General features: G+C 41.4%; 1 protein-coding gene and 1 long non-coding RNA gene across 2 annotated transcripts; one reads left to right on the top strand and one right to left on the bottom strand.

The window, feature by feature from the left end:
* Positions 1 to 14,439: 14,439 nt before the first annotated feature.
* On the bottom strand, positions 14,440 to 18,552 carry LOC135502722 (uncharacterized). Its single transcript, XR_010449817.1, has 3 exons — positions 18,424 to 18,552; positions 17,679 to 17,797; positions 14,440 to 14,595 (listed from the first exon to the last, which is right to left on the bottom strand). It is a non-coding gene; the product is annotated as an uncharacterized LOC135502722 (long non-coding RNA).
* Positions 18,553 to 19,724: 1,172 nt separating this feature from the next.
* Positions 19,725 to 21,875, top strand: LOC135503301 (uncharacterized). The gene is made up of 3 exons (XM_064796815.1): positions 19,725 to 19,773; positions 20,310 to 20,531; positions 21,224 to 21,875. The coding sequence occupies exons 1-3, from the start codon at positions 19,758 to 19,760 to the stop codon at positions 21,358 to 21,360; spliced, it is 375 nt and encodes a 124-aa protein (XP_064652885.1). The 5' UTR covers positions 19,725 to 19,757; the 3' UTR covers positions 21,361 to 21,875.
* The last annotated feature ends 5,519 nt before the right edge of the window (positions 21,876 to 27,394 follow it).

Genomic DNA, 27,394 nt, shown 5'->3' with positions numbered 1-27,394 from the left:
CTTCAAGCCAGAGCATTTTTCAAAGTTGTCTAGTATTTCCAAGGCCGCAGTCATTGATTTTTCATTATTTTCCAATATCAAACAGGTATCATCTGCGTACAGACTATTCAGGAATTCCGAGCCTCCGATCTCCAGGCCTTTGATATTTGCGTTTCTCTTCAGTGTCAGTGTGAGTACTTCCGTGGCGAGTATGAATAGGTATGGCGATAGAGGGTCTCCCTGACGTACTCCCCGCTCTATACTAAAACGTGACGACAAGTGCCCGTTGTTCAAAATGCAGCTTTTAACATCCGTGTATAGTATTTTGATCCATTTTCTAAAATTATTGCCAAAATTAAAGTACTTCAACGAGTTATCAATATGTTCCCATTTTACAGAGTCGAAGGCTTTCTCGTAGTCTATCAGTAATAATATGCCCTCCATCTTCCGTCGTCTTAACTCGTATATCAAATCGTATATCAGTCTTGTACATTGTCCTAAGGTCCGATTTTTTAAGAATCCTTTTTGATTGTGTGAGATCAGGTATTGGAGTGGTTTTTTCATTCTTCCTGCAAGAGTACCTGATAGAATTTTGTAGTCAATATTGAGCAAGCTTATCGGACGCCAATTCTTGACAAACTCTTTGGCTTTGCCTGGCTTGGGAAGACATGTTATGATTCCTAACCTTTGGAAATCTGAGAGTTTACCAACGCGGAACGCATAGTTTATTGATTTACTTAGGAGGGTTCTTAAGTCTTTCCAGAAAAATTTATAAAACTCCACAGTTAATCCGTCTGCTCCTGGAGAAGTATTGTTTTTCATTGCCTTGAGTGTGTTGTATAGTTCTGCGGCATCTAAGTCACTCTCTATATGTTGTTTGTCCATTTCCTTTAGTTGTTGAACTTCATTTTTGTCTGGTGGGAAGAACATATTCTCGATCAGTGGATCTTTGTGTTGTTTCTTCTCAGAGTACAACTTTTGGTAGAATTGTACTTGTTCTTTCATTATATCCTCTATGTCTGTCACCTCTTGTCCATCCTCCTTGATTAATCTTTTCACGGTTTTTTCTGTGTAATGTTTATTCTCCAGATTTAGGAAAAATTTACTTCCCCTCTCTCCTTCGCAGTGCCATTTTGCTTTCGCCCGTATCATTATGCCCTCGATCTTTTTCTCCCGAAGTGTTTCTAGTTCTGTTTGTGCCTCGTGATATTTGGCAAGGTTTTGTTCATTCGGCTCATCCGAATATGATTTATAGAGTTGATCAATTCTTCTTTCCAGGTCTTTTTCGTCTGCATTCATTCTTTTCTTTAGATGAGTGGAATAAGCTATTGTTTTGCCTCGTATCTTCATTTTCAATATTTCAAAGAGAAGTTGGACGTTGATATTAAAATTTCTTTCCTCTGTTGGCTTTTCATGATCCCTCCTTTCACTGTACTCATTGATGGTTTCTTTCATACATTGCTTGATTTCTTTGACGTACGTTTGATCTCTCAGAAGTGAGTTGTTAAACTTCCAGATGCCTGGTCCTTTTTTTGTTCATTGAATTTGATGCACATTTCTACTGCTGCGTGATCGCTTTTATATCCTGGTTTTATTTTGATTTCATTAACATTGTCTAAAATATCTCCTGACACTAGGAAATAGTCAAGTCTACTCTGTTTCTTTCCACTGTGCCATGTAAACGTTCGAGTTGTCGGGTGTTTTATTCTCCAAGGATCTTGCAAATCCATGTCATCTTTTATTTGCAATAGTTTTTCGTGAGCTTTTGGGTTGTTCATTTTGTGAATATTTGAGGTGTCTAGTCCATAACTTTGTACAACATTGTAGTCTCCTCCCCAGATGATTGGTAGATTTTGGTAGTGGCAGATTTTTTGTTTGAGAGTTTCAAAGAAGATAGGATTGTCGTCGTTCGGCCCATATACGTTTACTAGCAATAGGCGGGTATTATGCACCGTCAACTCTAGAATTATGTATCTCCCTTCTTCATCTAGGCATTTATCGTATAAGGTGTATTCAAATGAATTTTTGAACAGAATTCCAACTCCTCTACTATTGCTTTTATGATTAGCGAAGAAGGCTGTGTAGCCCCATTCCTCCGTTCATTTCTTGAAGTTTTCATTAGTCGAGTGGCTTTCTTGAATGAAGTTTATATCTTTTGCTTTTTGTTTTAAGTAGTTAAAGGCATCATGTCTTTTGGTTTTGTCCGCTAAGCCCCTAACATTACATGTTCTAAAGCAAAGGCTCATGTTGAGTGCGTGCGTGCAAGTGCTATTACAAAATGTCAATTACAATACAGTAGTGGTTGAAAAATAGGCGGCTTATTCCCTAAGCCTGGTCACCAACCAATTGTAGCAGAAAAGAAATAACTAGCCTGGTCAGCCCATTCATGACCAGTAATGATTAACTGAGACTCAAGTCTAGCCCTCTACTTGTACCAACATGGGTACCTCACAATAGCAAAAAGAAATGACCAAAGTGAAGACTGGCACCAAAGTTCACAAACATGTACAAAAGCAATGGATTAGGGTGTGTACCAGTGAGCTTTAACAGCACAAAAGAAGTGGGCACACGTGTACTATTTATGGGGGCCGTCTCAAAAATATACACTCATCTTGTAAAGGGTTTTCCCCGAGTCTAAATATTAGGATTAAATATTAACAATTTTTTGGGATTTACTTGTATCCATATTGAAGTTTCTAGAAAGATCACATGTTGATATTGTCTTAACTTGTAATAGGATAGTCTTATGATACTATATGTGTCACTGTGTAATTTTATCACAATCTTAAAAACACCCACACAAAAGGGAAATTTAGTACAAATCTCTCAAGACACATTACATTATTTGTCCGTTTGTTAAGTATAACAGTTCACTCAGTCACAAACCTTAGATGTCGCACATAGTAATCCATATGTTCTAGGACTAAATGTCACACAATAGTCCATACGTTATATAGGGGTTAGATGTCACACAAATAATCCATACGTTATATACGAAATATGTTTCGCACATTATCCAAGTTTCTTATATATAAGCGTCCTCCAGAATACAGATCACTTAATGTCACTGAATTCGTAATTCCACATTGAAAAGATTGTAAGTTGCTTATTTCGTGAAGTCACATGTGAATGTGATGTATTTTGTTTTGTGCCTCTAGAGCGACAGGCGGTAGGAGAGCAAAAACAAAAACAATGTCTCACATTAGTCCATGTGTCGCATGTCGTTGTTTACTGCTTGATTATCTGTTTAAAGTCATCAAAAAGGTCTAGGGTGTGAATTTTCCCATTTTTATCTTTTGCCCTGACTTTTCCATTGATGAACCACACAGCCTCGAACAGCCCCGACTCCTCTGCTTGGCGCACCAAGGAAACGTTATCTCGAGTCATGTCTTCTGCAATCGATATTCCGGACCCCTTCAGCTGCTTCCTATTCGACAAAACAGAGTGCCTGAGCCCCCTGTCTTTGAACCGAATTATGATGGGCTTATACTTTTGCGTCATGGACTTCTTGGATTTCGGCAGTCTGTGGGCAGCAGATACGTCAGCAGGGGAAATCTCGATCTTAAGTTTCCACCTTATGATGTTACAAACTACCTGCTTTACGTCCTCGTCTTTCTCCTCCTTTACATTGAACATTCGAGCATTGTCCTTTCTTGAGTACTGGGCCTGTCTGTTGAGCTCCTTCTTTGTTTCTTTTGGGCTAATGTATCCTTTACTTTTGTCTAACTCAGTTTCTAAAACTTTCACACGTGTGTCCAGTTCATTTATTTTTCCATTCATTTCTTCTATCACATTTTTCAGATATGCACGTATTTGTTCCTTAAACTCCTTGAAACACGTTTCCATTTTGGAGTCAAAGTCTTTCAATGCTTTACCAGTACAAGAATCCTGAGACTCCTCCTCAAATTCACCAAGCAAATCCATTTTCACAGTCTCTAATTCCTCACCTTGAATTTTTGCAATTTTTTTCACCTGTGAGACGGTCCCTCCTGAACTTGATCCACCTGAACTTAGAGGGCGATCTCTTTTCTTGGTAAAAATTGAGTATAACCTTTCAACTGGTGTTTTACTTGTAGCCTGGTCTGATCCTGACATCCTTATGTATCCATTTACCAAGAATGGGCTGCCTAGCTGTTTGCAGAGTCTCTGACTTTCTACATTTTCTGGAGCTCTTGGGTCTGCTTACTACAGGTGGCGGCCATGTTTTTTTCTATTCTATTTTTTGCTATTCGCAACTTGTCGGCATGAGTCCTGTACAATTCTCCCTCTGGATTCGACTGTATGGTCACAGTGAAATCCTCCTGGATATCTTTAACCAAATAGGGTCCCTTCCATGGTAAGTGCTTATCTCATTTAAACGCCTTTCTCGGGTTATAGTACCAAACAAAGTTGCCCTCCTTCAGTGATCTTTACTCAGGACTATTGGTCTCGTATCTTTTCTTCTGAATCCGCTGAACCGATTTCAGATTATTCCATACTAGAGCATATGCCTTGTTCAGCCTATCTTCTAGCTGCCTGACGTAGGTTGAAACAGACGTCATGTCTTTAGACGGCTTCGTGTACAGCAGGTTTATCGGCACCTTCATCTCTCGTCCAGTTAGCATGAAGTGGGGAGTCTCTCCGGTACTACCATGTACTGATGACCTGTACGCCATAAAAAAAGATTGGCAACATGACATCCCATTATCCTGTACTTTCCTTCTGGTCATAAACATACGTATTCAGCATGCTCTTCAAAATCTTATTAAAGTTTTCAACAAGCCCATTGCTCTTGGGGTTGTACGGCGTCGTGAGGCTACCCTCTTGAAGTTTCCTTGAGGGGGCCGATCAGGTCGATGGACACTCTCTCAAGTGCCTCACCGAAAAGCTGCTGTGTCAGAGGGACTGGTATCTTCTTGTGTGGGCGTTTGATGACATTACAGGCCTCTTCTAAGCTGTCATCTGTTTGCTTGGTGTGAGTACAAGATGGTACATCTGTGGATTCTTTAAGGTGGAACTTGCGAATATGGCCTGTAGGTCGATTTGGCTCTGGCACTTCTTGTCGGTCACATTGGTCACACTGGAGTCGGCTCATGAAATCAGCATTCACATGGTGTCTTCCCGGGCGGTGGATGGTCGAAAACTTAAACTGTGAGAGAAACAACTGCCATCTCTGTATCTGTTCGTTAGCATCACTAAGAGTCAGCATATGACTAACGGCTGAGTTGTCCGTCCGCAAGAGAAACTGATGTCCATACAAGTAGGGCTTGAAATGCTCAACAGACCAAACAACACCTAAAATGCCTTAGTGAGCTCATAGAGTGGCGCAGAAATGTCACTCATGTTCCGAATAAACCTGCGGTAGTAACTTACCAAACCAAGAAAACGCTTCACCTCAGTGCGTAACTTATGACAAGGAACAGAGGACAAAGAAGGCCAAGCCTGAATAGACTCAAGTTTAGACTTCAACGGGTGGATGCCAAGACCCGAAATAACATCACCAAAATACTGTACAGAAGGCTGGAGTAAAGAACACTTGCTGGGTTTGATCTTGAGATTAGATGACTGCAATCTCGCTAGAACTTTGTCCATGTTAGAAATTGTTTCCTCAAAAGTGGCACCAAACACAAGGACATCGTCAAGACACAGTAGGCACCGTTCCCACTGAATACCACGAAGGACCCTTTCCATAAGTCGCTCAAACGTAGCGGGAGCGTATACAAACCAAAAGAATGAACCGTAAAATGGAATAGTCCTTTTTTGTGAGAAAGGCAGTCTTCTCTTTATCCTCAATGGACTTCAGTGGCACCTGCCAATATCCCGACTGTAGATCTAACGTACAGAAGTACGTCTTCCCATGCAGCGTATCAATACAGTCATCAAATCGTGGGAGTGGATAGGAGTCTGTTTTAGTGACGGAGTTCAACTTCCGGAAATCCACACAGAAGCGGGCCGTTCCATCCTTCTTCGTCACTATAACAGGGGGGCTTGCCCCAGGGACTGACAGAGTCCTCCATTACACCACGCCCCAATCCATCATCCACAGCCTTTTCAATTTCTTGTTCCCGGCTATATCCCTGCCTACGTAACGGAAGTCGGATAGGTTGTGCATCACCAGTATTGATCTCACCACTGGCAAAGTCAGTCAACCCAGTATATGTAGGGGAACTTGAGAATGTAGATGAATACTTCATAAGCAGGAGTGCAAGCTGTCGTTTCTGTTGCTCATGCAGACCGTTACACGATGAAGTGTAGAGTAGAAATAGATGGTCGGGAATATCTTACTCTAAGTCAACAAAAGATGATGGTTCAGTTGACATATTGTCAGCGGCAGGGTTTTCACTAGGCGATAAGGTTCTAGCTACATAAGTCGTTTGCTCATCATTAGTTGCCTTCAGAGTATCTGCTGGAAACTCATATCCTATAACCGTCCCTTCCGGTATCACAAGTGCTTCATCATTCGGGTTGAATAGCTGAACTGGAGTGTTGATACGTTTCCGTTGCTGGATTGTTACGGACCGTGCTGGTAGGACACCATATTTCTGCACAAAATGCACACTCGGCTCCAACATAACTTCTTGCCGGTTGCGAAATGGCATGTTTAACAGCGCTATCGTAGCTGTCTCCTCTCCCGGTGGCAGTTTCAGAGGTTTAGCCAATCTAACTGAATGGGGTAGTATCCTGTGGCGCTCAAAGATCAACGGATATTCCTGTCTTTGGAATGCATAAGTACCCGAGCTCAACTTCAAATCGAATTTAACTGGTTCAAAAAGTTCATTCCCCAGATTCAATCCAGACCTTTCATGTATGTTACCGTTAAGTTGAACGTAAACGTGTTATGAATCCTCACGGGCATGGCAACTTTTCCAAATAATTAAGTTGTGATTCACCATCAGCCATCAGAATATCAGCTCTGTGCTTCTGAAGAGGTGGTCTAAACTTCTAGGGTATCCTATGATAAGCAGCCAAGGACAAAAATGAACAACTAGCACCACAATCGAGCAAGAAACAAGAAGAAACACCATTTAAGTAGGTGTTGATAAACATCCTTTCCTTGGAGCCAACAAATTCCCTCTTATTATCCTTGCCATGCTCCTCGGCTCCATGTGAGGGAGCACGGCCTATTGGTTGAAATTTTCCTGCTCACTCCCAACTGATGGTGTAGTGCCTGTAAAGTGGGCCGTTCCACGTGAGCACTCCCTCCACATATGGTGAGCTGACCTGCATATGAAGCAGCGTCTCTCCTGCCCAGCAACACGTCTGTCTTGCGATCCATATATCTGTTGGCCTCTTCCACGTGTGCCTCTTCCTCTTCCACGGGTATAACCCTGGGTATTTCCAGACGTTTCGCCCTGCACTGGGGCAGATGGGCCAGCACTTGCAACACTTTGTCCCACGGTGGGTTGATTCAAGGCCAAGAGATGGGCCTCATAACTCTTAGCTCTTTTCAACACCTCCGCCATTTCCTGGTCCTTGACCTCAAACAGCTTATCCCCTAGCGGGCCATCACGTAGGGCGAGGTACAGCTGTAGTCCTCGATCCTTCTGCAGGCATCCATAGGCACGCTTGCTATATAGCCTGATCCGAAAGGCAAGGTCATCCAGGCTTTCATCATTCTCTCGTCGAACATCACGTAACTTTGCTACCCACTCCGAGCGTTCGCCTACATAATGACGTTCAAGCTCTGCCACTAAAACTTTAAAGGTAACTTGTGAACCACTTAGGTCAAGAGTAGCAAGGATCTTTGCTGCTTTCCCTGTTAGTTTGGCCCTTAGTAAGGCCAACTTCTCCTCGGGGGTCAATTCTACGGTCATCGCCTCGAAGTTAGCTAAGTAGGCCTCGATGTCCAGCTTGGTGTCATCGTAGGCCGGGACCTTGGGAGTCTTCTTTCCGCGTGTTGATGAAGAGGACTCGAACGAGAAATTGGAATAATTATTCACAACGGTTGGAACAGATTCTGATGTGTTTGAGTGGTCAGCAACTGGCGACAATCCAGTTAGCTGAGGACTATGATGAGTGGGCAAAATATTCGGATGTTCCAACACAGGCTCAGCATCGACTGGTGTTGGGTCTGATGGTCTTGATTGGTTGGCGACTGGTGACAATCCAGTCAGCACAAGCATGCGTTCATATTCCTCCTTGCTAGGTACAGAGGCTCTTTCCGTAATATTGTTTACTGGAGGGGACGTCTCCGGTTCAGGTGTAGTGGCCTGGGTTGCCACATTATGCCTCGGCGTTATCTGGTTAAGATCGCTTCGTTGACCAGACACGTTCCTATCTGCTCTGGGCCTGCTGGGTGTATCATCCCCAAGGGTTGAGGTCCGGGGGATCTGAACTCCTGACCCCACTGGTTGCGTCTCCTCCATCGTCGAGTGTTCATATGATGTCTGGTCAGGATCCTCCATCACCAAAGAAAATGCATGGTTTAAGCTGCGCCTAATCCCACCAAAGAAGTCCACCACTTTCCGCGCAGAAGAGTGAATAAGACTAAGGGTAGGAGGACCAAGACTAGAGTTACTGGTCGGGGACCTACTTGACGGGAGAGGCCGATCAGGTGTCTCCGGGCGAGCACGTGGGGCTACAATGGGCACAGCCCCTGGTAGTTGTCTCCCTCTCAAAGCCATACCCTCTTGCATGTTTGGCTCAGCCATGTTTCACTGGTACATGTAATATACACAAGCACTATGGCATACACGTGCAAAAGAAACAATACCAAATCCACTGCAGAGTAACACATTAAATACGCAACATTCATAATCACACCTGGCAAAAGTATGAAGAACACCTTATGAATGAAAATGGCAGCTTGACGCAAGGGCCCAAAGCGTGCGTAGCGGCAAAAATGCGAAGCTGGCGAACATTTATAACGGGTCACCGTCACTTAGTATTGGACTTATAGCGCATTTACGGGGTTGCAACTATTTTGCTTTATAGTGTCACCAGGAAAGAAAAGCATGCGACCTAACGCCGATCTATTTGTATAAAGTGATAATTGAAAGGTATATACATGTAGTAGGAAATATCAATAAAATAATCATTCCATGTCGTCTTTTGAGGGCATTTTTGATTGTAAAAAATATATGTGTACGTCACCGGAGTCTCTGTAATGATAATTTTATCACAGCAGTCTCGCGCATGTAGAAGTTCTTTACCTATTAGTTCTTCACTTATTAGTGTCAATGTCTGGCGCAAAGCCAGACGTTTTCCATTACGATTTCACTACGATGTTTGACAAGAAGGAGCAGTGCGCGAGATATGCTAATGAGCAGACTTCCCTCGCTTGAGTTTCGGAAGAATGTTTCATATCGCGCTAAGCTGACCACTGCTGACCATGACAGGCGTGCATTGGACTGGTACAGGTTGGAACTGAACATTGAATATGCTGGTGGTGACGCTTTCTGATGAGAAGTTCGTCGTGACTGATGCAGTATCCTTGGACTTGTCCACAGCATCGTTCAGTCATTGCTCTCTGAGCTGCCTTGATTCTGTACTTACCCAAATACTGAGACCAAATGCCTGTTGACTGTGCTTTAAGAGAGACTGGCGCCATGTCTAGTCTTTCTCAAAGCACAGTCAACAGACATCAACCCCCTCAGACTCAGAAACCACAAACGCCCAACCCTTCCTGCTACCTTAATACTTCTGGGTACAGGATAACAGTAATTCAATACATGTATGTACCACCTGAAAAGTAAGAACAGATAAATGCACATCAAAATTGCTCTAATCAGCAAAACCAAATGACACCCAATAGCCAAAATATATATATTACATGTACATAGTACCATTAGTTCAGCTTACAAATATATTTATTTTATAAATTTATGCATGTACCCTGAAAATAAATGCAACATGAGACAATGAAACATGCAACATGAACACCTGAAACACGTGAAATGCATTCAACTGCAAAAATACAAGGTTACAACATTGTAGGAAAATTAAACAAAGAAAAGAAGGGGTCGCCACCTACAAATATGCAAAAATATATTATAGCCAGTTATTAGTCTTTCTGCTCCAATATCGATCACATGTCGAATTCTGTCGGGTTCTCTGATGACATCATCTCAATCCAGGGCGCAGATAAATTCACTCAGATTGTCAGGTACAGTGAATTAGAACCAGGCTAGCAAGCAATCTAACCATGGTCTATGGATCCGAAATACAGCTCAGTACTGGTAGTAAATTCTATCAAACATGTCAAGGGCCACCGACAGTGCCCTCCTGATACTGAAATGATAAAGCGTAAGACCACGGCATCTGGTCACATGGATATCGTCCCGCAAGATGGAGGAATGGAGGTCCACGAGAATCGATCTGTCATGGCGAAAGGTATAAATGCGCTGGTTCCGCCTAGCCAGGCGCTGCAACAAGAAATTTACTTCGAGTCTATTTCTCTCAAACTGGTCTGACGGGCATCTACGCGTGCGCCTCCTGCGAACCACCTGACACAACACAATGTAACGCACAGTCGTAGACCGCAAAATCTCCTCGCACACCCGAGTTATACTCCACACCAGGCACTCTGCGGATACACCATCGCAAATGGCATTAGTGCCAACCTCCAACACAATACATGTGGCCGAATATATTCGATAGTGTCCGTCACAAAGTCTATTCCGCGGGAATCAAAGACCAAGCCTCCTTGGCAACTAACGTAAACAGACAGATTGCCTGGAAGTCTGAAACAACTTGAAAAGTCCGTCGAAAGGCCACTATGATACCAGGGGGGAATCTGTGGGAGGAGATACTCATTCCTGTATCTCCGGTATCTGCCCATTTCGCCTTACCCTTATTCGCCTTATCCAATTTTGCCTTCCCCCATTTAGCCTTCACCTAACTTGCCTTTTCTCAATTCTCCTTCTACAATTTCGCCATCGTCTTATCTCGCCTTTGTTCCAATTGGCCTTCTTCCTAACTCGCCTTCCTCTCATCTTGCCTCATTCTAGTTTGCCTTTTCTTATTTCGCCTTTGTCCTATTCTGCCTTGGTTCCATCCTGCCTTATCTCATCTTGCCTTTTCTTGATTGACCTTTGTGTGTCAATTCGCCTTCTTCCCATTTTGCCTTCTCCCGTTTCGCCATATCTCACCTCGCCTTTTATCAATCCGCCTTCGTTAAGCAAGGGGTCTATTATTCGCAGGGGGGGGGGGGGGGGGAGTGTTTTGAGTAGTTTAATGATTCTGTTCAAAAAAACTTTGAGACTTGTATTATCTCATGCTAAATTATAGCATTGCTGTGAATGAAGAACATCAAACATACCAAAATCATCTAAAGGGAACACTGCGTGAGACGTTCTTGAGAGCTAACTCGTTCTGTGAGAAGGCCTCATAATTCCCCAATGATCAAAGGAATACATCTTCCAGATTGCTGGATTTGAGTAGGCCTATTGACCATAGTCCATAATAAAGAACTTCAGAAGCACTCACACTTTGAATGATCAATAAAATACTTAGCACCCCCATCCCTCCTATATAGTACCAGGTCACAAGTCTTACTCATCAAAGAATGCCAAAACACTATGCCAAAATATTTCCATGAAAGACTTGGAAAACTCTAAGATTTGACAAAAGAAATGGGTAAAGATACTAAGTTGGTTTTGGAGATACCTGTAAGCTTACATGTAGATGGTTCAGAAGTTATGAAGATTTGAAAATACATGTATTGGTAATTAAGCAACAGCCTTGGGTAGGGTACCAAAACATAATTCGTGGAAACACTCTTATATGAAAGACTGGCCCCACAAACATGGGTAAAAGAGACAAAAGTCTTTTGTAATATGGTATGTAATGTAATATGACTATAATGGCTGAGAAGTTATCTACACTTGTAATTTTGGCAATGTCCACCGGGTTTTGGTTGGGGGTACCCCCGAATGGACCCTAAAAGCCCTTCAACACTGTTGAAGACACTTTCATATGAAAGATTGACTCAACAAACATGGATAAAGACACCAAGTTTGTTGCAAATTAGGAAGAAGGCGAAATGGGAAGAAGGCGAAATAATACAAAGGCGGGGCGGGTAAAGGCGAGATAGGATGAAGGCGAATTAGGACAAAGGTAAATTAGGACAAGGTGAAATAGGAGAAGGCAGATTAAGACAATGGCAAACTGAGACGAAGGCAAGAATGGATAAGGCAACTTGTGATAAGGCAAGATAAAACAGAGGCAAAATAGCATAAGGCGAAAAATGAAAAGGCAAAATGGGGAAAGGCGAAAAAAGACAAGGCGAAATGGGCATGAACCATATCTCCTAATGAAACTATGTCCAAAATCCTCATTTCTTATTACCATTCTTCAAACAATGTCAGGGTTAGTTCCCGTTGTCATCATGCTCCGTAACATGCACTAAGCAGAGTCTGTAAAACTATATCATGATATACACAACTTCCACAGTGTCTGTGTGTATTCAAAACGAACCTGTACTACTACTACCAATGTACACTGCAGTCACGACATAACTAACTAAACATGCAGCATGCAATGCACATGCAGGGCGCTATATAGCCCAGTTCATTTTTGGGATTTTGGAATTTCGAAATCAACCCATTTTCCTCGTAAATTCACAACAATTCGAAAGTCTTGCCGGAGTCTGCCAATGTATTGACCTCCTGGTCAACTGCCTCGTGATCTGATTGAAGAGAAGATCGAATCGCAGGATGTTGTTAAACTGTTTTAATCATCGGAATAAAAACATGTCGAAAAACGTACACAGCACGTAACAGAACAAGTAGTTCTACAAAACGCCACAATGGCAAAACCATTACAAAGTGGGGCGCCACCGGCCGGTCTCTCTAACATCTTGAAGGGCAATGGTATGCTGGGTGATACAGTACATGTAGTAGGTTTAGGTCCTGGTGGTGTAGGGTTAGGGACAGCTTTAAGAGCATTACTGATAATAAAACCAGGAGTTGTGAATATCACAACTACAGATGATACTATGGCACCAATGGTTAAACCCTCACTCTTAAAAAGTAGTATAATTCTATCCCTTAGTGAAATTGTTGAATCTGGTTTTTAATTAATACATCTTTTATTAAACGTTTAGCTCTTTCAGTTTGTGACTCCCTCTCATTGTCAATCCGCCATACCTTTGCCTTTTCCTCATACAGTTTGTTAACTAGTTGAGTTATTTCCTTTTGTAGTTTATTCATCTCAATTTTTTCATTAATAAGTTATTAACTTTATCAAGATCATCTTTAGCTTGATCAAGATCTTCTTCTAATGCTTGATTTTTTTCAGCATCATCTTCCCAACCTTTTAGATAATCTCTTGTTAAGTTTTTCTTTGAATTTTTGTCTTTTTCCAATATCTCTTTCATTTTATCTTTCTCTTTAATCATTTCCTCTATTTGATCGTTTAGTTCCATCATCTTCCTATCTATTTCCATTTTTTGGCTGTAGAAAGATCATCACCAGCCTTTTTTAATGCTCTAACTTCTCTCATTACTTTATCCGTGAAGCCTAATTCTTTAAGCTCATCATCAGTTGCATCAATCAACCTATCTATTAATTTGAGTGATTTAATAACCTCATCGATTACTGTTTGTGTTTCATTTGATAATAACTGAGGTCTTCTTACCCTTCTACTACCTTCCATAGGCACTGTTGTTTCACCTGGAACATAATTATGGTCTTGAATCTGGTTGAATCATTTCTTTAATCTTGTTATCAAAAGTTACACCCAAATCTTTTGGCCATGGTTTTGGGGAGAACCGTTTTGGTCATTGATGTCAATTTTGCGATATTAGAGGTAGTTGTGTGGTAGTGCAGCTTTCTTCCCTGGGCAGTTTATGGTCTCATTAACGCACGTCTCTTCGAACTCCTCTCCCGTCACCACATGACAACACACGACACAAAAGTGTCCGCCCCGGCACGCAGTCGGTCCAAGGCTACTCCAGTAGCCACCAAGCTCGTAGCTGGTTCACAAATTAACGGTCTGGCGACACCTTGGCCGCAAAGCCAACTCACGGTTCACCCACGCGATGGCAGCCATGCCATTGCGCTCCAACCCGCGGCTGGACGCAAATAAACATGTGATAACACCACGACTCTCCGACACACAGCCGGTTCACATTCCACCCGGAATGAAGACCGATGCATGGTCACAACCGTCGGGCAAACAGTTAAGGAAGTACGGACCTTTACACAAAATTCTTTGAACAACAGTTTGAGACACACCTGCCCAGTAGATGCATGATCACAACCAGAAACAGTCTGGAACTTTACATCATTTCATTTGAAGTGAAGGTTGGTTGTGATAAACTAATTCCAGTGAACATGGCCCAGCCTGCCTAAGCCAAACAGCCATGCAGCTATTGCCGTCCGAGGGGTATGATTATCTTAGCCCGCATTGATTATAGCGAGTAAAAACTTAACAGACACACTGATTTTTTTGTAAACCAATTGCCACATACTGTTTATTTATTTTTATTTTTAGTTCTATAAGTATTACAGTGAAAAAGAATGAAATACGAGAACCGACTTTTTCTTCTGATGACCGCGCATGTGAGCGCTGATGTTGGATGGGAGGTGCGTGGTGTTTGTTTGGTTCTATATATAAAAGTAGCTCCTCTCCTCTCTCTCGGTCATTTGTTATGTGGTCACCGAAACGTTGAAATGCAGCAGATGTCGAACATCCCTGTAAAACATGATAACATGTGTCTAAAGCGCACATTGCGACGAAAGGTTCAGGTCTGAATACGCTGATCTGACTGACGACAAAACGCAATTTTGCGGGACAGTGATTAAAGCTGGGCCAAAACATAGAATTGAATGCAATAAGCCTCCTGCTTCTTGGTCAGTTTTCCTATTTCATGTCAGGCAACCACAAATTTTGAAAATATTTTTGGGAAGGGGGGGATTTTGACATCAGTTGATACTCTGGCTCTGATTAAACCCCTTTTAATACACCAGGCGGAGGAAGCCACTGCTGGCCCAAACAATCACTGATCAATCTTGGGAAAAAGGAATAGTTTTGTTAGGGGTAGAACCCTTTTTTCAACACATTGTCAATCCAAGGCATGTACATTTGTAAACATCAATGTTCCATGATGCTGCATGTACATTTCAGAAGTACATTGACCTTTTTTTCGGACGGAGTCAACATCAAAATTTAGATTTCTCACCCGAACACTGATCATTCTTTTGCTTCAGATCAATGAATTATAACCCTGACAATGATTCTGAGCTGTCTTTCACTGAATCCATGCAATATTTTCTGAGTACTATTGTGCATAATTCCAGGCTTTATTCCGTCGGATTGATCAGCTGGCATTTTGATTTATCAGATTTGGAAGACAGAGCAAAATTCTGCTCAATCATCATGCCACACATTGAAAAAAACCCGTTCTATTTGTTTATGGGTAGACCTGAGATGAACTATCCAACATCGCCAAACACTTACCGTGACCTGGTAAGACTTTGGGAGCAATATTAGATAGCCTATCCACATCGAAACGGGGGGGGGGGGGGGGGGGGACACATCTTCACTATATAAGCCTATCAGGATGCGACTATGTCCGACCCACTTTTATCCAATATGGTAGCCTCCATGTAGGCTGGTGCCGGATCTCAAGACTGATACTCTGTATTGATTATGAGCGCTCCGGTAATCCGACAACAAGTTTAAAATTCAAAAATGTGTAATTTTTAACCATTTGTTTAAAGTGAATAATTCATCGAAAAAGCATCTCAAGTACTTCATTTTACATCAGTACATTAAGGATATTCATGCTAACATGAGAATGTATAGAAACATGGAATTGATTGGATAAAGCTGATTTTATTGAGATTAATCGTGAGGCCGACCCCAATTAGCGCATTATTATTGTCTTACTAATTCACAATTCGACTAGTTAGAGGACGTACAATTAACTCATCTTTTGGAAACTCATTAAGTGATACCTCTGCTATCTATTTCAATCATAAATTTGTCAAAAATAGGTTGAAAAAATATTTTTCAAGGGTGAACTTATAAAAAACAACATTTTCCACGGACCATTCGGCTGAATAAAGCCATAATGTTGCAAAGATGCTCATGAAAATAGAAATCTGAAGTAGGAATACGTTCACTAAACCTAGATCTTGAAATGTATGAAATATTGTTGAATTATTTGAGGAATTACAGGATACACACCACTTTGAAATTTAGCCGAAATCGGTTAAAAAATTACCAATTGCTCAGTGTATTGTTTTAATTCTCAAACGGTGGGGAAATTAGAAAATCGGCGACGATGGTCTCTCATTTCATGCTATGGGCTATAACTGAAAATAAATTCAATAACAAAATTTGATATTAAAGGTCCTAACAATCAACAACGAAGGTTTTGGCTTTTAAAAAAAACTCAATAGGTATTTTCTTTAAAGTACTCATTTGTATTTTTCGTAAAAAGTATGCTTAGTAATCCCTATATTTTTTTCCCTATGAAGCACCACTACGTACTCGTTCATTACCCATTAAAATATGGGCTTCATAGCTTTGTACTTAGGAAAGTTATTATAGTTACCATTTAGGTTATTCACACAGGTCTAGAAATGACGAAAATCTTGTTTATTGAAGATTTTTTTTTCACTCATTTAAAGTGGTAAAATGCAAAAACCGAAACGATGGTCCATTATGGGACCGACGGACTAAATAACAAGGCCAAACAACCCGACTTATCTTTTGTTTCTATCGCGAACAGTCAACAGCGACGTTTTGATACGTCAATTTTAAATAAACAGTGTTATACAGCAAAAACAGTTAATTTGGGGCATTAAAAAGAATCCAGTTGCCTATATTCACATAATTTTACCCCAAAAATATGGAAACTGTTGCTATTATGGGTCCAGAAATTGTTTCATGTTGTTCCAATGTTTATTCTCTAGACTTATCGCCAAAATAGGGGTTAAGTCAGCATGCACAGAGTGTTTACAATTTGTTATTTTAAAAACTCATTAAATATCCCACAGAGTACGTCTTGATATAATATTTCGGGTAGAGTAGATCTTGCAGAAAAGAATGCTTTTTGTCGCAATGAGTTAAGACCTATATAGCCAAAGTTATTGCAGTTTTTGTAACCAAGCCGCAAAACATTACATTAACTGGGAAAACTAGTCACAACCACTATGGTGACGTCATATAGGTAGGGTATTTCCCAAGGAACAGCCGGGGAACCGCGGCTGTTCCAAGTAACGTTCTGCCTCAACTGGTTCGGCAGGTCGAACTTGAAGATTTCCCCCCCCCCCCGAATCCAGACTCGGCAAGCAGCCATCTTGATCACCACACGAGACTCTACAGGGTATTGGGAAATGAAATAGTAATTCTCAGAAATCAACGAAAAAGTAGTTCGAATTGATTATTCATCACTGAAGAGAGAAAAGGTGCAGATACAGCTATATTTGATACAAAATATCTTATAACCAACGATAAAACAGTAAACCTGTTCATGTGTTCATGATGAAATCAGTTCCCAAAACTTTCGCTTCACAGCTACACATTCAGCCAAAAAGTGGAGTTAATCGATGAGGTAGAATATATGAAAATAAATACTTGTACATCAACCTCGAATCCAAGTGGCCAACTCATGCTATATCATGTAACAATGTGTAATGCATAATGAAACAGGGTCGTGAACTACCAGTTAACGAAATTTTCTAAAAACATACAAGTACGTGTCTGATCAGGCAAGAAATAAACAGAGTTCAAGCAATGATCTTAATATTAAATTTAAGAAAACATACCTAGTGAATCAAACGATCTTTGTACCTGTTAGTTTGCTGTTTCTCTGCCAGCTGCTGTCTTAGTGCTGATATCCTCAGTTCAAAATTCGCTAGAAAATTCGCTGATTTCTAGCATTTTTCTAGAGGAAATACAATGAAATCAACATATATAATCGGGGTTCGTAGCAAAGTCAAATGCCCTTTGGGCAGGTTTGTCAGGAGTCATGCAAAGAACATGCATACTTACTTTCTTACTATAAAGGCCTTAGATAAAACCAACTCTGTTCTGTTCTTGTAAGCTTTTACACATCTAGGCAGTTTTCAATAACACCAGAAAGTTTTAATCTGTTCACTGGACATTTATTTACCAGAGATAGTATTTGGATTCACCATTGCGAGAAATGTCTTCTACGTTGTTCTTGCATTTTATCTTGTCGCACACAAAGAACAGGCCGGGCTATGACGACTGTACGCCGCACGCTGGATACGGGATGTTGGTTCTAATATGGTGGGATAAAACCATCAGCCGTTACCCAGTTTAACGTTAGGTTAGCCCCTCCAGAGGCTGTAAATCTTGACCTGGCAGTTTATAAGAATAGTGACTGCTGGTCGTCAACAGAGCGGTCCGAAATAACCAACTAAACAACTTGATATAGATTTCATACTTTTCACCAGGCAATTTACAACTATAGGATACGAGGGATAGGGTGAAGAGCTCCGAATTAGGCCAAGGAGAAGATAGAAGAGGAGACGGGAGATGTCCTACCTTTGCCATGGAGTCATACCAGGGACGGACACACACATGACCGGTTTATAAGAGCTCATAGCTCAGAAACGCTGCTGGATAATTCGGAGGAATTCAGTTCCTTTTAGAAATCAGCCGCGTCCCATGGCTTGCGTCCATCGCCCAGGTCAGTCGCAGGGAAAAAGCCGCGATCTCTAGTTCATATATCGGGAGTCAAACGTGTCATCAGACCATATGAAATGACCAATCAGAAAGTGCCAACTCATTAAGTTAAAAGCCTTCAACGATACACCCGTGATAAACGCATGTTGTTATTACCTGAATCACTATTATAAATAAATAATAATAAATATAGAAGTTGTAAAGCGCCTTTCCAGGTCACCCTGCTCAAAGCGCTACCTCCTCTATTTTTTGAAGTGAAGATTGAACAAGTGTGTTTTAAGAAGGGATTTGAATTGGGTGAGGGTCTCAGCAGATGTAATTGCTTTGGGGAGTCGATTGGCTAACCTTGATAGATATCAGATTGGCTATCGCAATTAAACATTAAACCACCTGTCTGATTCCAAAATGTATGTTAAAAGGCCTAGCACTATCAAGTCCAAATATATAATTATACAGTGTTTCTGGACACTGTAACACGACAATGCCATCGGTCTTCTTGCGGGAAGTTGCGAGAACTGACGAGAACAACATAACCCCTGAAGAAGAAATTGTGGACAATTGTGAAACTGTAGACAGTCTGCATAAAATTCGAATCCGGTGAAACATTTTAAACAACATTATTCTCCGGATATTTGGCAAACAATGATGCCGTCCACCCAGACAAGCTATCAATGAATCGAAAGTTAATATAAAGATAAAAAACATGAACAATTACATATCAATGTCATCACTGTCTGAAAACTTAGTGACACCTGTTACAACTACCGACACAGTTTATTTGAATGGGAATACTCGTATGTTGACAAAAACGAAAACCAGTCCTTGCATGCTATCAAAACCTCGTCGCAAAAGTAAGATACATTTTCTAATAAAGGTATTTGCCAGACGTACTCTAGCTTCACCTATCTAAGACACGTACGACGACTCCGTGACGTGATTAGCACTGGACTGGACCACTAGACAACTTGGTTTTTCCAATCATTATCCACCCCGACTGAAAAAAAGCTAAAAGGCATCGAACAAAGGCGTGCATAATATAACTGGGGTTGGCCTGAATGTTAAGAAAAAATCTTAGATCAGTGACACTAGAGTACTTATCAACACTGTCACAATATAAAAGCTGATGGCCTGTGCTTGCTTGAATCAGTTTTGCTGGATTCTGTGAGAAAACGACACCTTCGAATGCCACAGCCATGAAGATTGCTATTCGTAAGTAAAAATCATTAAACTTTCCCAATATATCGGAAGTTGCATCTCCTAGCTGATTTGATTAGGCACTGCACAACTGTAGGACATGGCTTCCATCTAGAGAGAGTATCCCAAGAAAACAAGCATAATCACAAATATATTGAGAGTCCTCCAACTGATATGTCTTTGGGCACATCCTCAGCAACATCTATCGTCTCGCAAGTACTGGGTGAGAGATGGGACAGTTTACTTGAAACTTGTTGAGCGAGAAAATACAGTATCCGAGGGAGGGGGGGGGGGGGGGCGCATTGGGTAAAGATTCTTCAAAGGATGGGAGGGCCGGGAAAATATTCTGGGTTGAGCGCGTTCAGTACTATCCATGCCGCGTCAGCAGAGAGAATAATGCCAAATAAAGGGTTGGGCGAGCTAATTATGCGCTTGACGATATATATGATGCCATGGGTGTGGATAATTTGGTTATTCATGGAAGGTACAGTTATGACTATTGTCATGCAAAATGAAGCTAAACCACTCCTATTCTTCTGCCGTTCTTTCAGTTTGCCTCTTTGTAACAATTGGTCTTGCCAGTGCGGCCCTCAATAAAAGTACCGCAACGAAAATCCTCGCCTTTGTCAACAACCCCATCCAGCGGAATAACGGCATCGATGGCGCCATTAGGAACGCGCTAGGCGAGAAGAAGAAATCCGGTGAACTGCCCGTGGCCGGTTATAGTATTGTCAAGTTCAGCGCCCCTACCTGTGGATTCTCAAATGGAAGATGTAAGAAAACAAATGACCGTTATTTTGTTGTGGTAATTTTTTACGCCATACTTTAAAGCGGGAAATAATCGCGGCTATTAAGTATATTGTTCACGGTTTTTTGTGAAATTGCATCTTTGGGCGTAATTTGAATTTTACGTTTTAATAACACTGTATCAGTAATTTACTAAATGTTAGTTTTTTGGGGATTTTGTTGATCGCGAAATTAGAATTCACGTGAACATTTGCCGATTTGTAAAACTTCAGATTTGTTACGAAATTTCGTTGCTTAAAAACGTTTCAAAAACGATTTTCGAAGCGATTCGTTGAGCTAATTTTTACGATTAATTTGGAGATGATCAACACTTTACCTGCTGGTCTCAAAACTGAAATACCAAAATCTAAAATCCCGAAGATGATACATAATGTAGAGAAGTAAAGTTTTGACGGTCATTAATATTTGACTAAATTCATGATTGTATATGAAATTTTTAAATCGTGTAAATACGTATTGAAAATATATTTCAACACAGCCGTTGTGTAGACAGATACACAAATACTATAAATACCGAGTTTCAGCAACATCGTATGCATAATCACTGCACCACGTCCACAGCATTGTGTATAACTGTATTATTATTTTCCTTGACCACAAGTAATTACAACATGCATACGCCTTTAACAATTAACACGTTTCCATATCTGTTTTTCAGCATCCTGTACAGCCTCAACCACTGACCCATTAACCGGGGCCACGGGAACCGGAAAGGGCCTTCAAATAGGAACCGCACTCAAGGCCTCTCTCATTAGCCTCTTTGCCAACATAAAAGCCATTGCGCAGAAGGTATAATGGAGCCAGATGTTGGTGATCGTCGGCTATACGTCACGACGTTTCTTGCCCTATGTACACTACTGGAGAACGATAATGTTTGAATGTTTGCAATGTATCAGAAGACCACACATTTATCAAGACTTACCTAACAATAACCGCTGAATTCAAAACGAGTCTTCATTGGCGCATAGTGCATTTACCCATATGTTTTAGAATATTGGCGCAAATCTTTGTTAAAGCTAATTAACATACCAGTAGATCACATAATTATTACGTTTCTCTGCCCTTGACGCAAGGGCCCAACGCGCCGCGTAGCGGCAAAAAAGCGAAGCTGGCGAAACATTTATAACGGGTCACCGTCACTTATTATTGGACTTATAGCGCATTTACGGGGTTGCAACTATTTTGCTTTATAGTGTCACCAGGAAAGAAAAGCATGCGACCTAACGCCGATCTATTTGTATAAAGTGATAATTGGAAGGTATATAGTAGGAAATATCAATAAAATAATCATTCCATGTCGTCTTTTGAGGGCATTTTTGATTGTAAAAAATATATGTGTACGTCACCGTAGTCTCTGCAATGATAATTTTATCAGAGCAGTCTCGCGCAAGTAGAAGTTCTTTACCTATTAGTTCTTCACTTATTAGTCTCAACGTCTGGCGCAAAGCCAGACGTTTTCCATTACGATTTCACTACGATGTTTGACAAGAAGGAGCAGTGCGCGAGATATGCTAATGAGCAGACTTCCCTCGCTTGAGTTTCTGAAGAATGTTCCATATCGCGCTAAGCTCATCACTACTGATTATGACAGGCGTGCAACGGTAGGTATCTGCTCCCCAACTTCCACCCTAATACGGTACAATAAGTTACCATTTGATGGGAATGGGACAATGCCCTCACTGTGTATGGAGTCATAGGGATAAGAAGACATTATTCATTAGTGTTGGTACAAGTTATTTTGCCCAAAAAGCATGCGCATTCAAAAAACAAAATATGCAAGGTTACGGTATCACGTACATGACCATGACGACGTGCAGAAAGTGCACTGGCCAGTGCATACCCTATGGCTATGTACTAGTAAACATGGTAAACATGAACAACATCATTATTCATCGGCAGTTCATTTTACTCCGAGCTTTTCCTGAAACATATAGCCATGATGATTAGGCCTACCATGTACCATGACCAATAACAGCACTAGATCATGTAGATGTCAACAAGTTCACATGAACCGTATAATCCCGCATGGCGCATGTGGGGCATGCGTCTAAACCAAAGCCCCAAAATCACTTGTTTTGGTCTATTTTACTTGTGTTTCCCCCGTCTCCCAGTCCATAATACATTTACAGTTTACAATCCCCGATCATGGCCCAACAAAAGGTCATAGGTTGACTAAAGGAACACAACTGTTCAATGGATTTATAGTTGAATGCGATCAAACTACGTCTTTTCAATCGTGGATTGTAAATTTAACCCCATGGGCCTAGGGAAGGCCCTATAACAATACTTTCGACACAGTTATTATCTCCGCTGCCTCCACCATGTTACACACAGTGCTCACTGCTGATTCTAAAATGCGCCACCTAGTCAAAACAGGACATATGTTCTTCTAGGAATAGATCTCTTTCCAATATTTCGTCATTCCACTATCGTCATCACCTCATCATACTTTCATTGACATTACAGGCACACATCCACAGAGCACTCTTCAAATCATCTACACAGTGGTTATCCAACTAGGATTATAAAGGTAATTTCTTAGCCCCACACAGTGGGTTTCAGTCTTGATAAAGGGGCACTATTGCTAGCAGCTAGGTAGGCAAGATAAAGTTAGACGAAGTAGCCGATAGGGGTCTCTCACCCCTCAAAGTCCGTCACAACTATTCAAGCTTGTACAAGGAATACATGCACCGCTGACTCTAACAAGACCCAATGGGAATGTCGCACAGTCATCTGTCAAAAACAAGACCTATGTTGCAGTATGATCTCTTGCCAATATTTAATAATTGCACTATCGTCATCACCTCATCATACTTCATTGACATTACAGGTACACGTTGACATAGACCACTGTTGCAGTCAACGACACAGTCGCTATCCAAGTAGCATTATAGAGGTAATTATCATTATCATACCTCATTAGCATGTGAACCAATCACGTCGCGTCCTTTGCGATCACGGCAAAGCCTCATGGAATAATGTCTTTCACCGTTGAATAATTTTTCATATTCCATGCCTACAGCTTCAATTTCTTCATATTCCATGGCTAGAAGTTCAATACTAATATAATATCCAAGATAAAGTTACAAGAAGTAGTCAATAGGGGTCTCTCACCTCTCACTGTATGTCCACACTATTCAGGCTTGTACGAGGAATACATTCAGTGCTGAATCTAACAACACCCAGGGCCCTTACTCTGTATATTAGTCACTGGAAGATGGCCCATTTCACTCCTTGCTTCTACTTCACCTATAGTCTCATTGCAAACGCCTCAGTTCTATGATATCACATTCACTTTCAGCTGTCATGCAACGCAACAACTGTGCTATCTGCCATCGCACATCAACGAAGAAGTGCAGCCGCCCACATTCCACCTCACGTCTGTCCGACCAGCTGCAATCCTCGAGGACGCCCCACTGTACCACGATTTCACTACGATGTTTGACAAGAAGGAGCAGTGCGCGAGATAGGCAAATGAGCAGACTTCCCTCGCTTGAGTTTCGGAAGAATGTTCCATATCGCGCTAAGCTGACCACTGCTGACCATGACAGGCGTGCATTGGACTGGTACAGGTTGGAACTGAACATTGAATATGCTGGTGGTGACGCTTTCTGATGAGAAGTTGGTCGTGACTGATGCAGTATCCTTGGACTTGTCCACAGCATCGTTCAATCATTGCTCTCTGAGCTGCCTTGATTCTGTACTTACCCAAATACTAAGACCAAATGCCTGTTGACTGTGCTTTAAGAGAGACTGGCGCCATGCCTAGAGATATGACTGACCCCTATTGGCAAATTTGTATGGCTTTATCTTGCCTACCTAGCTGCTGCCTTTAGTCTCCCTTTAACTGCGGAGCACTTCAAAGTCGATAAAATGCCATGTTCCACCTTTTAATGTGTTCAGACCGCCATTTTCAAAATAATCAAGTCAGGACACTGCCTTCTAGTCTCATAATAAATTTTGCTTTCCTCAATAATAACATTTCTTCTTCTTCAATGCTTTCATCATTCCAAACTTCTCCTCCTCTGACTTTTACAGGGGTACAGTCATGGCAATCAAAACCCAAATACTGAGACCAAATGCCTGTTGACTGTGCTTTAAGAGAGACTGGCGCCATGCCTAGTCTCTCTTAAAGCACAGTCAACAGACACCAACCCCCTCAGACTCAGAAACCACAAACGCCCAACCCTTCCTGCTACCTTAATACTTCTGGATGATTTTTCCGTAATGGTCCACGTTGTAGCCATTTTGGTGGGTCCATTTTATCAAGATAGGCCTGATAACCCTTGGGATTAGTCGTTCAGTTTGTGTATCTCGGGAATATTTCCTCCCCACTAAAGAAATAAAATATGAAATATTGTGCAGCGTCGCTGTCGCGGGAACGAGGCAGTTCACCAACACATATATCTCATCACAAATAGCTCTTTTAAATTTTGATATTGACTGAAGAATAACACATTTAGAGCTTTAAAAGTAAGGCATTTTTGTCAACCTCGCCTGTTTCTCATCGTTTGATGATTCGCCGCGGCTCTGCCGATCAGTTAGCGTTCCCCCGCCTCGAGCAAGTCGCTGTGTTTTGCGCATCCAGACTGATCACTCAAACGTGTTCAGTTGCCACGCGCAGTTGTTACTGTAGAACGGAAAATATTTGGGGCATAAAATTTTCGCGAATGACTCATGATGGACATATTTGCGGCAGAATATTTTCGCAAGTGAAGAATTTTTTCAAAGAAAATTTAAACTGTCTATTTTGACTCTAAGCTCTTAGTGTATGGTGACTGTAGTGTAAATGTCGACTTTATAATATACTCATTGTTAACAGTGTCGAGTAATTAAGCCTATTATTATTATTATTATTATTATCAAAACCTCCAGATAGGAGAACATACAAAAAGTACAGGTACAGAACAACTTGAAAATACAAACAAATACAGAGCTTAAAATGCACGAACCAGTAATCTGACCAGATCCCTCTCAGCCTAGCCGGGGGTGACGTATCTGTCGTCGAGGAGGAGAGATCTAAGCGAATCAACTAAGTTATCCTTGACGCCACCACCCCGGCAAAGCGAGCGGGGCTAGTCAGAAAAAGCAAGAAAAACAGGTGACACAATACGGGACACAGAGTATAAAAGGGTGCCGACAGTACAATCGCGCCCGGCTATAAAATCGGCTACTGCAACATTAATGTCGCGTGCCGTGAACTGCTGCTTAAAGCTGCTAGAAGGAGTATGCTGTGGTGTGACCGCTTAGGTAAACCGAGCACCCGTTCGAAATTATTACTCTGAAGGCTATATAGCAAATTCAGATCATGATTATTCACGGTAACACCAGAACACCCAGAGGTAACAATTGGTAGAATTGGCAGAGACCCTCTGCTCTACACGACGAGATGATGACAACTTATTACAAAATTTAACTCCTAGGATGTCGACTTCATCGACATTGGTAATTACATTATTGTCAAGATGCCAGACTGGGCCCTTAGCCAAAATCTCCTTTCCAAAAATGTATTATTGATGCTGAAAACAAACCACCACCTTCTGGCGTAAGGTGTACATATATCTGTAGTGTACTGAGAGCTGTTCATAATTGGCGCCTTGTATCTTGTTGTCCCTACTGCGGCTGCGCAGTAATAATAAAGTTGTTACATGATGGCTGACTTGCGAGTTGGGTCGAGTCTGTTCACGGTCCATCGAAAACCGATTTATCCGGAACTCGAAGGCGTCCCTGCCGAGTTCTAGCCCTCCGGATAATACATTGGCGACGAGTACGACCAGGTGAGAACCTAAGATGACAGACAATCTTGAAATAAGCGCTGTCAAGGCGTTTGATATGAGCGGTGATCCAAACACACTGGATACAAAATGGCTAAAATGGCGCCGTGGATTTCAATACTACGTAGATGCGAAGGCGATTACAGCCGATGCCCGCAAGTGTTCGTTGCTTCTCCACTGTGCGGGGGAGGCAGTCCAAGATCTTTTTGAGACCCTTACAGACCCTGGCCCAGCCGTCACGGTGGATGCTGACGGCCGTGCTGTAGCTGATCGGGCTACCAACAGAATATATGTATTGTGGTGGTAGGAATCTAGGTAATTCTAAGCTATTTTAACAAAAGCCCTTACAGGCCTTTTTGTCTCAAATTAGCTTAGAAACCCCTAAGAACCAGACACCACAATACATATATTCTATCATTCATGAAATGGTAAGGGAAGCGTTGCAGTGAAATGGTGAGGGAATACTAGAGTTCAATGGGTTATTCCATTAAAATAAATGGCCTTTTTACTGTCTTCATTATCCAAAACTGAAGTTAAAACCAAACATAATTATTCATCAGCTTCTGGAGTAATAAAGTATTATCCAATAGCAAATCAACATAAAAGTAAATTCACCTATGACTTCTTTAATTTAGAAGTAACTGTTAATACTAATAACTTCTTCAGACTACAAGAAACTAAGATAACACCTGGGTTTTTGAGCCTGAAAAATAAGAAAGACTGTCTGCGACTGGAAAAGAATCCATTATCGTTTTACCAGAACCAATTTAACATGGCTGTTTGGTTTGCTACAACAGGTTGTGGTATTTCAATAGACGATCACTTGAATCACAGTGACCCATTGTTAAGGTCAATTTACAGGTTTCATGTTTACTATCAAATATTGAAGATCATGAAGAATCTAGAGATACCAATTCCAGGTGAAAGTGATTTTAATGAGACAAACAATAACATTAACCGTAGGAAACTAGGAGGGTTATTGAGTGAATTTGGTTTAAAAGACGAGTACGATTTCTCGGTGTTTGAAAATAACGGTGGTTGGAGTTCATGGAGTG

This window comes from Lineus longissimus, chromosome 19 (assembly GCF_910592395.1).
Source record: "Lineus longissimus chromosome 19, tnLinLong1.2, whole genome shotgun sequence".
In the NCBI taxonomy this organism is placed as follows: Eukaryota; Metazoa; Nemertea; class Pilidiophora; order Heteronemertea; family Lineidae; genus Lineus; species Lineus longissimus.
Note: the sequence above shows the minus strand (reverse complement) of the source record. Positions and strands in the feature narration are given on the sequence as shown.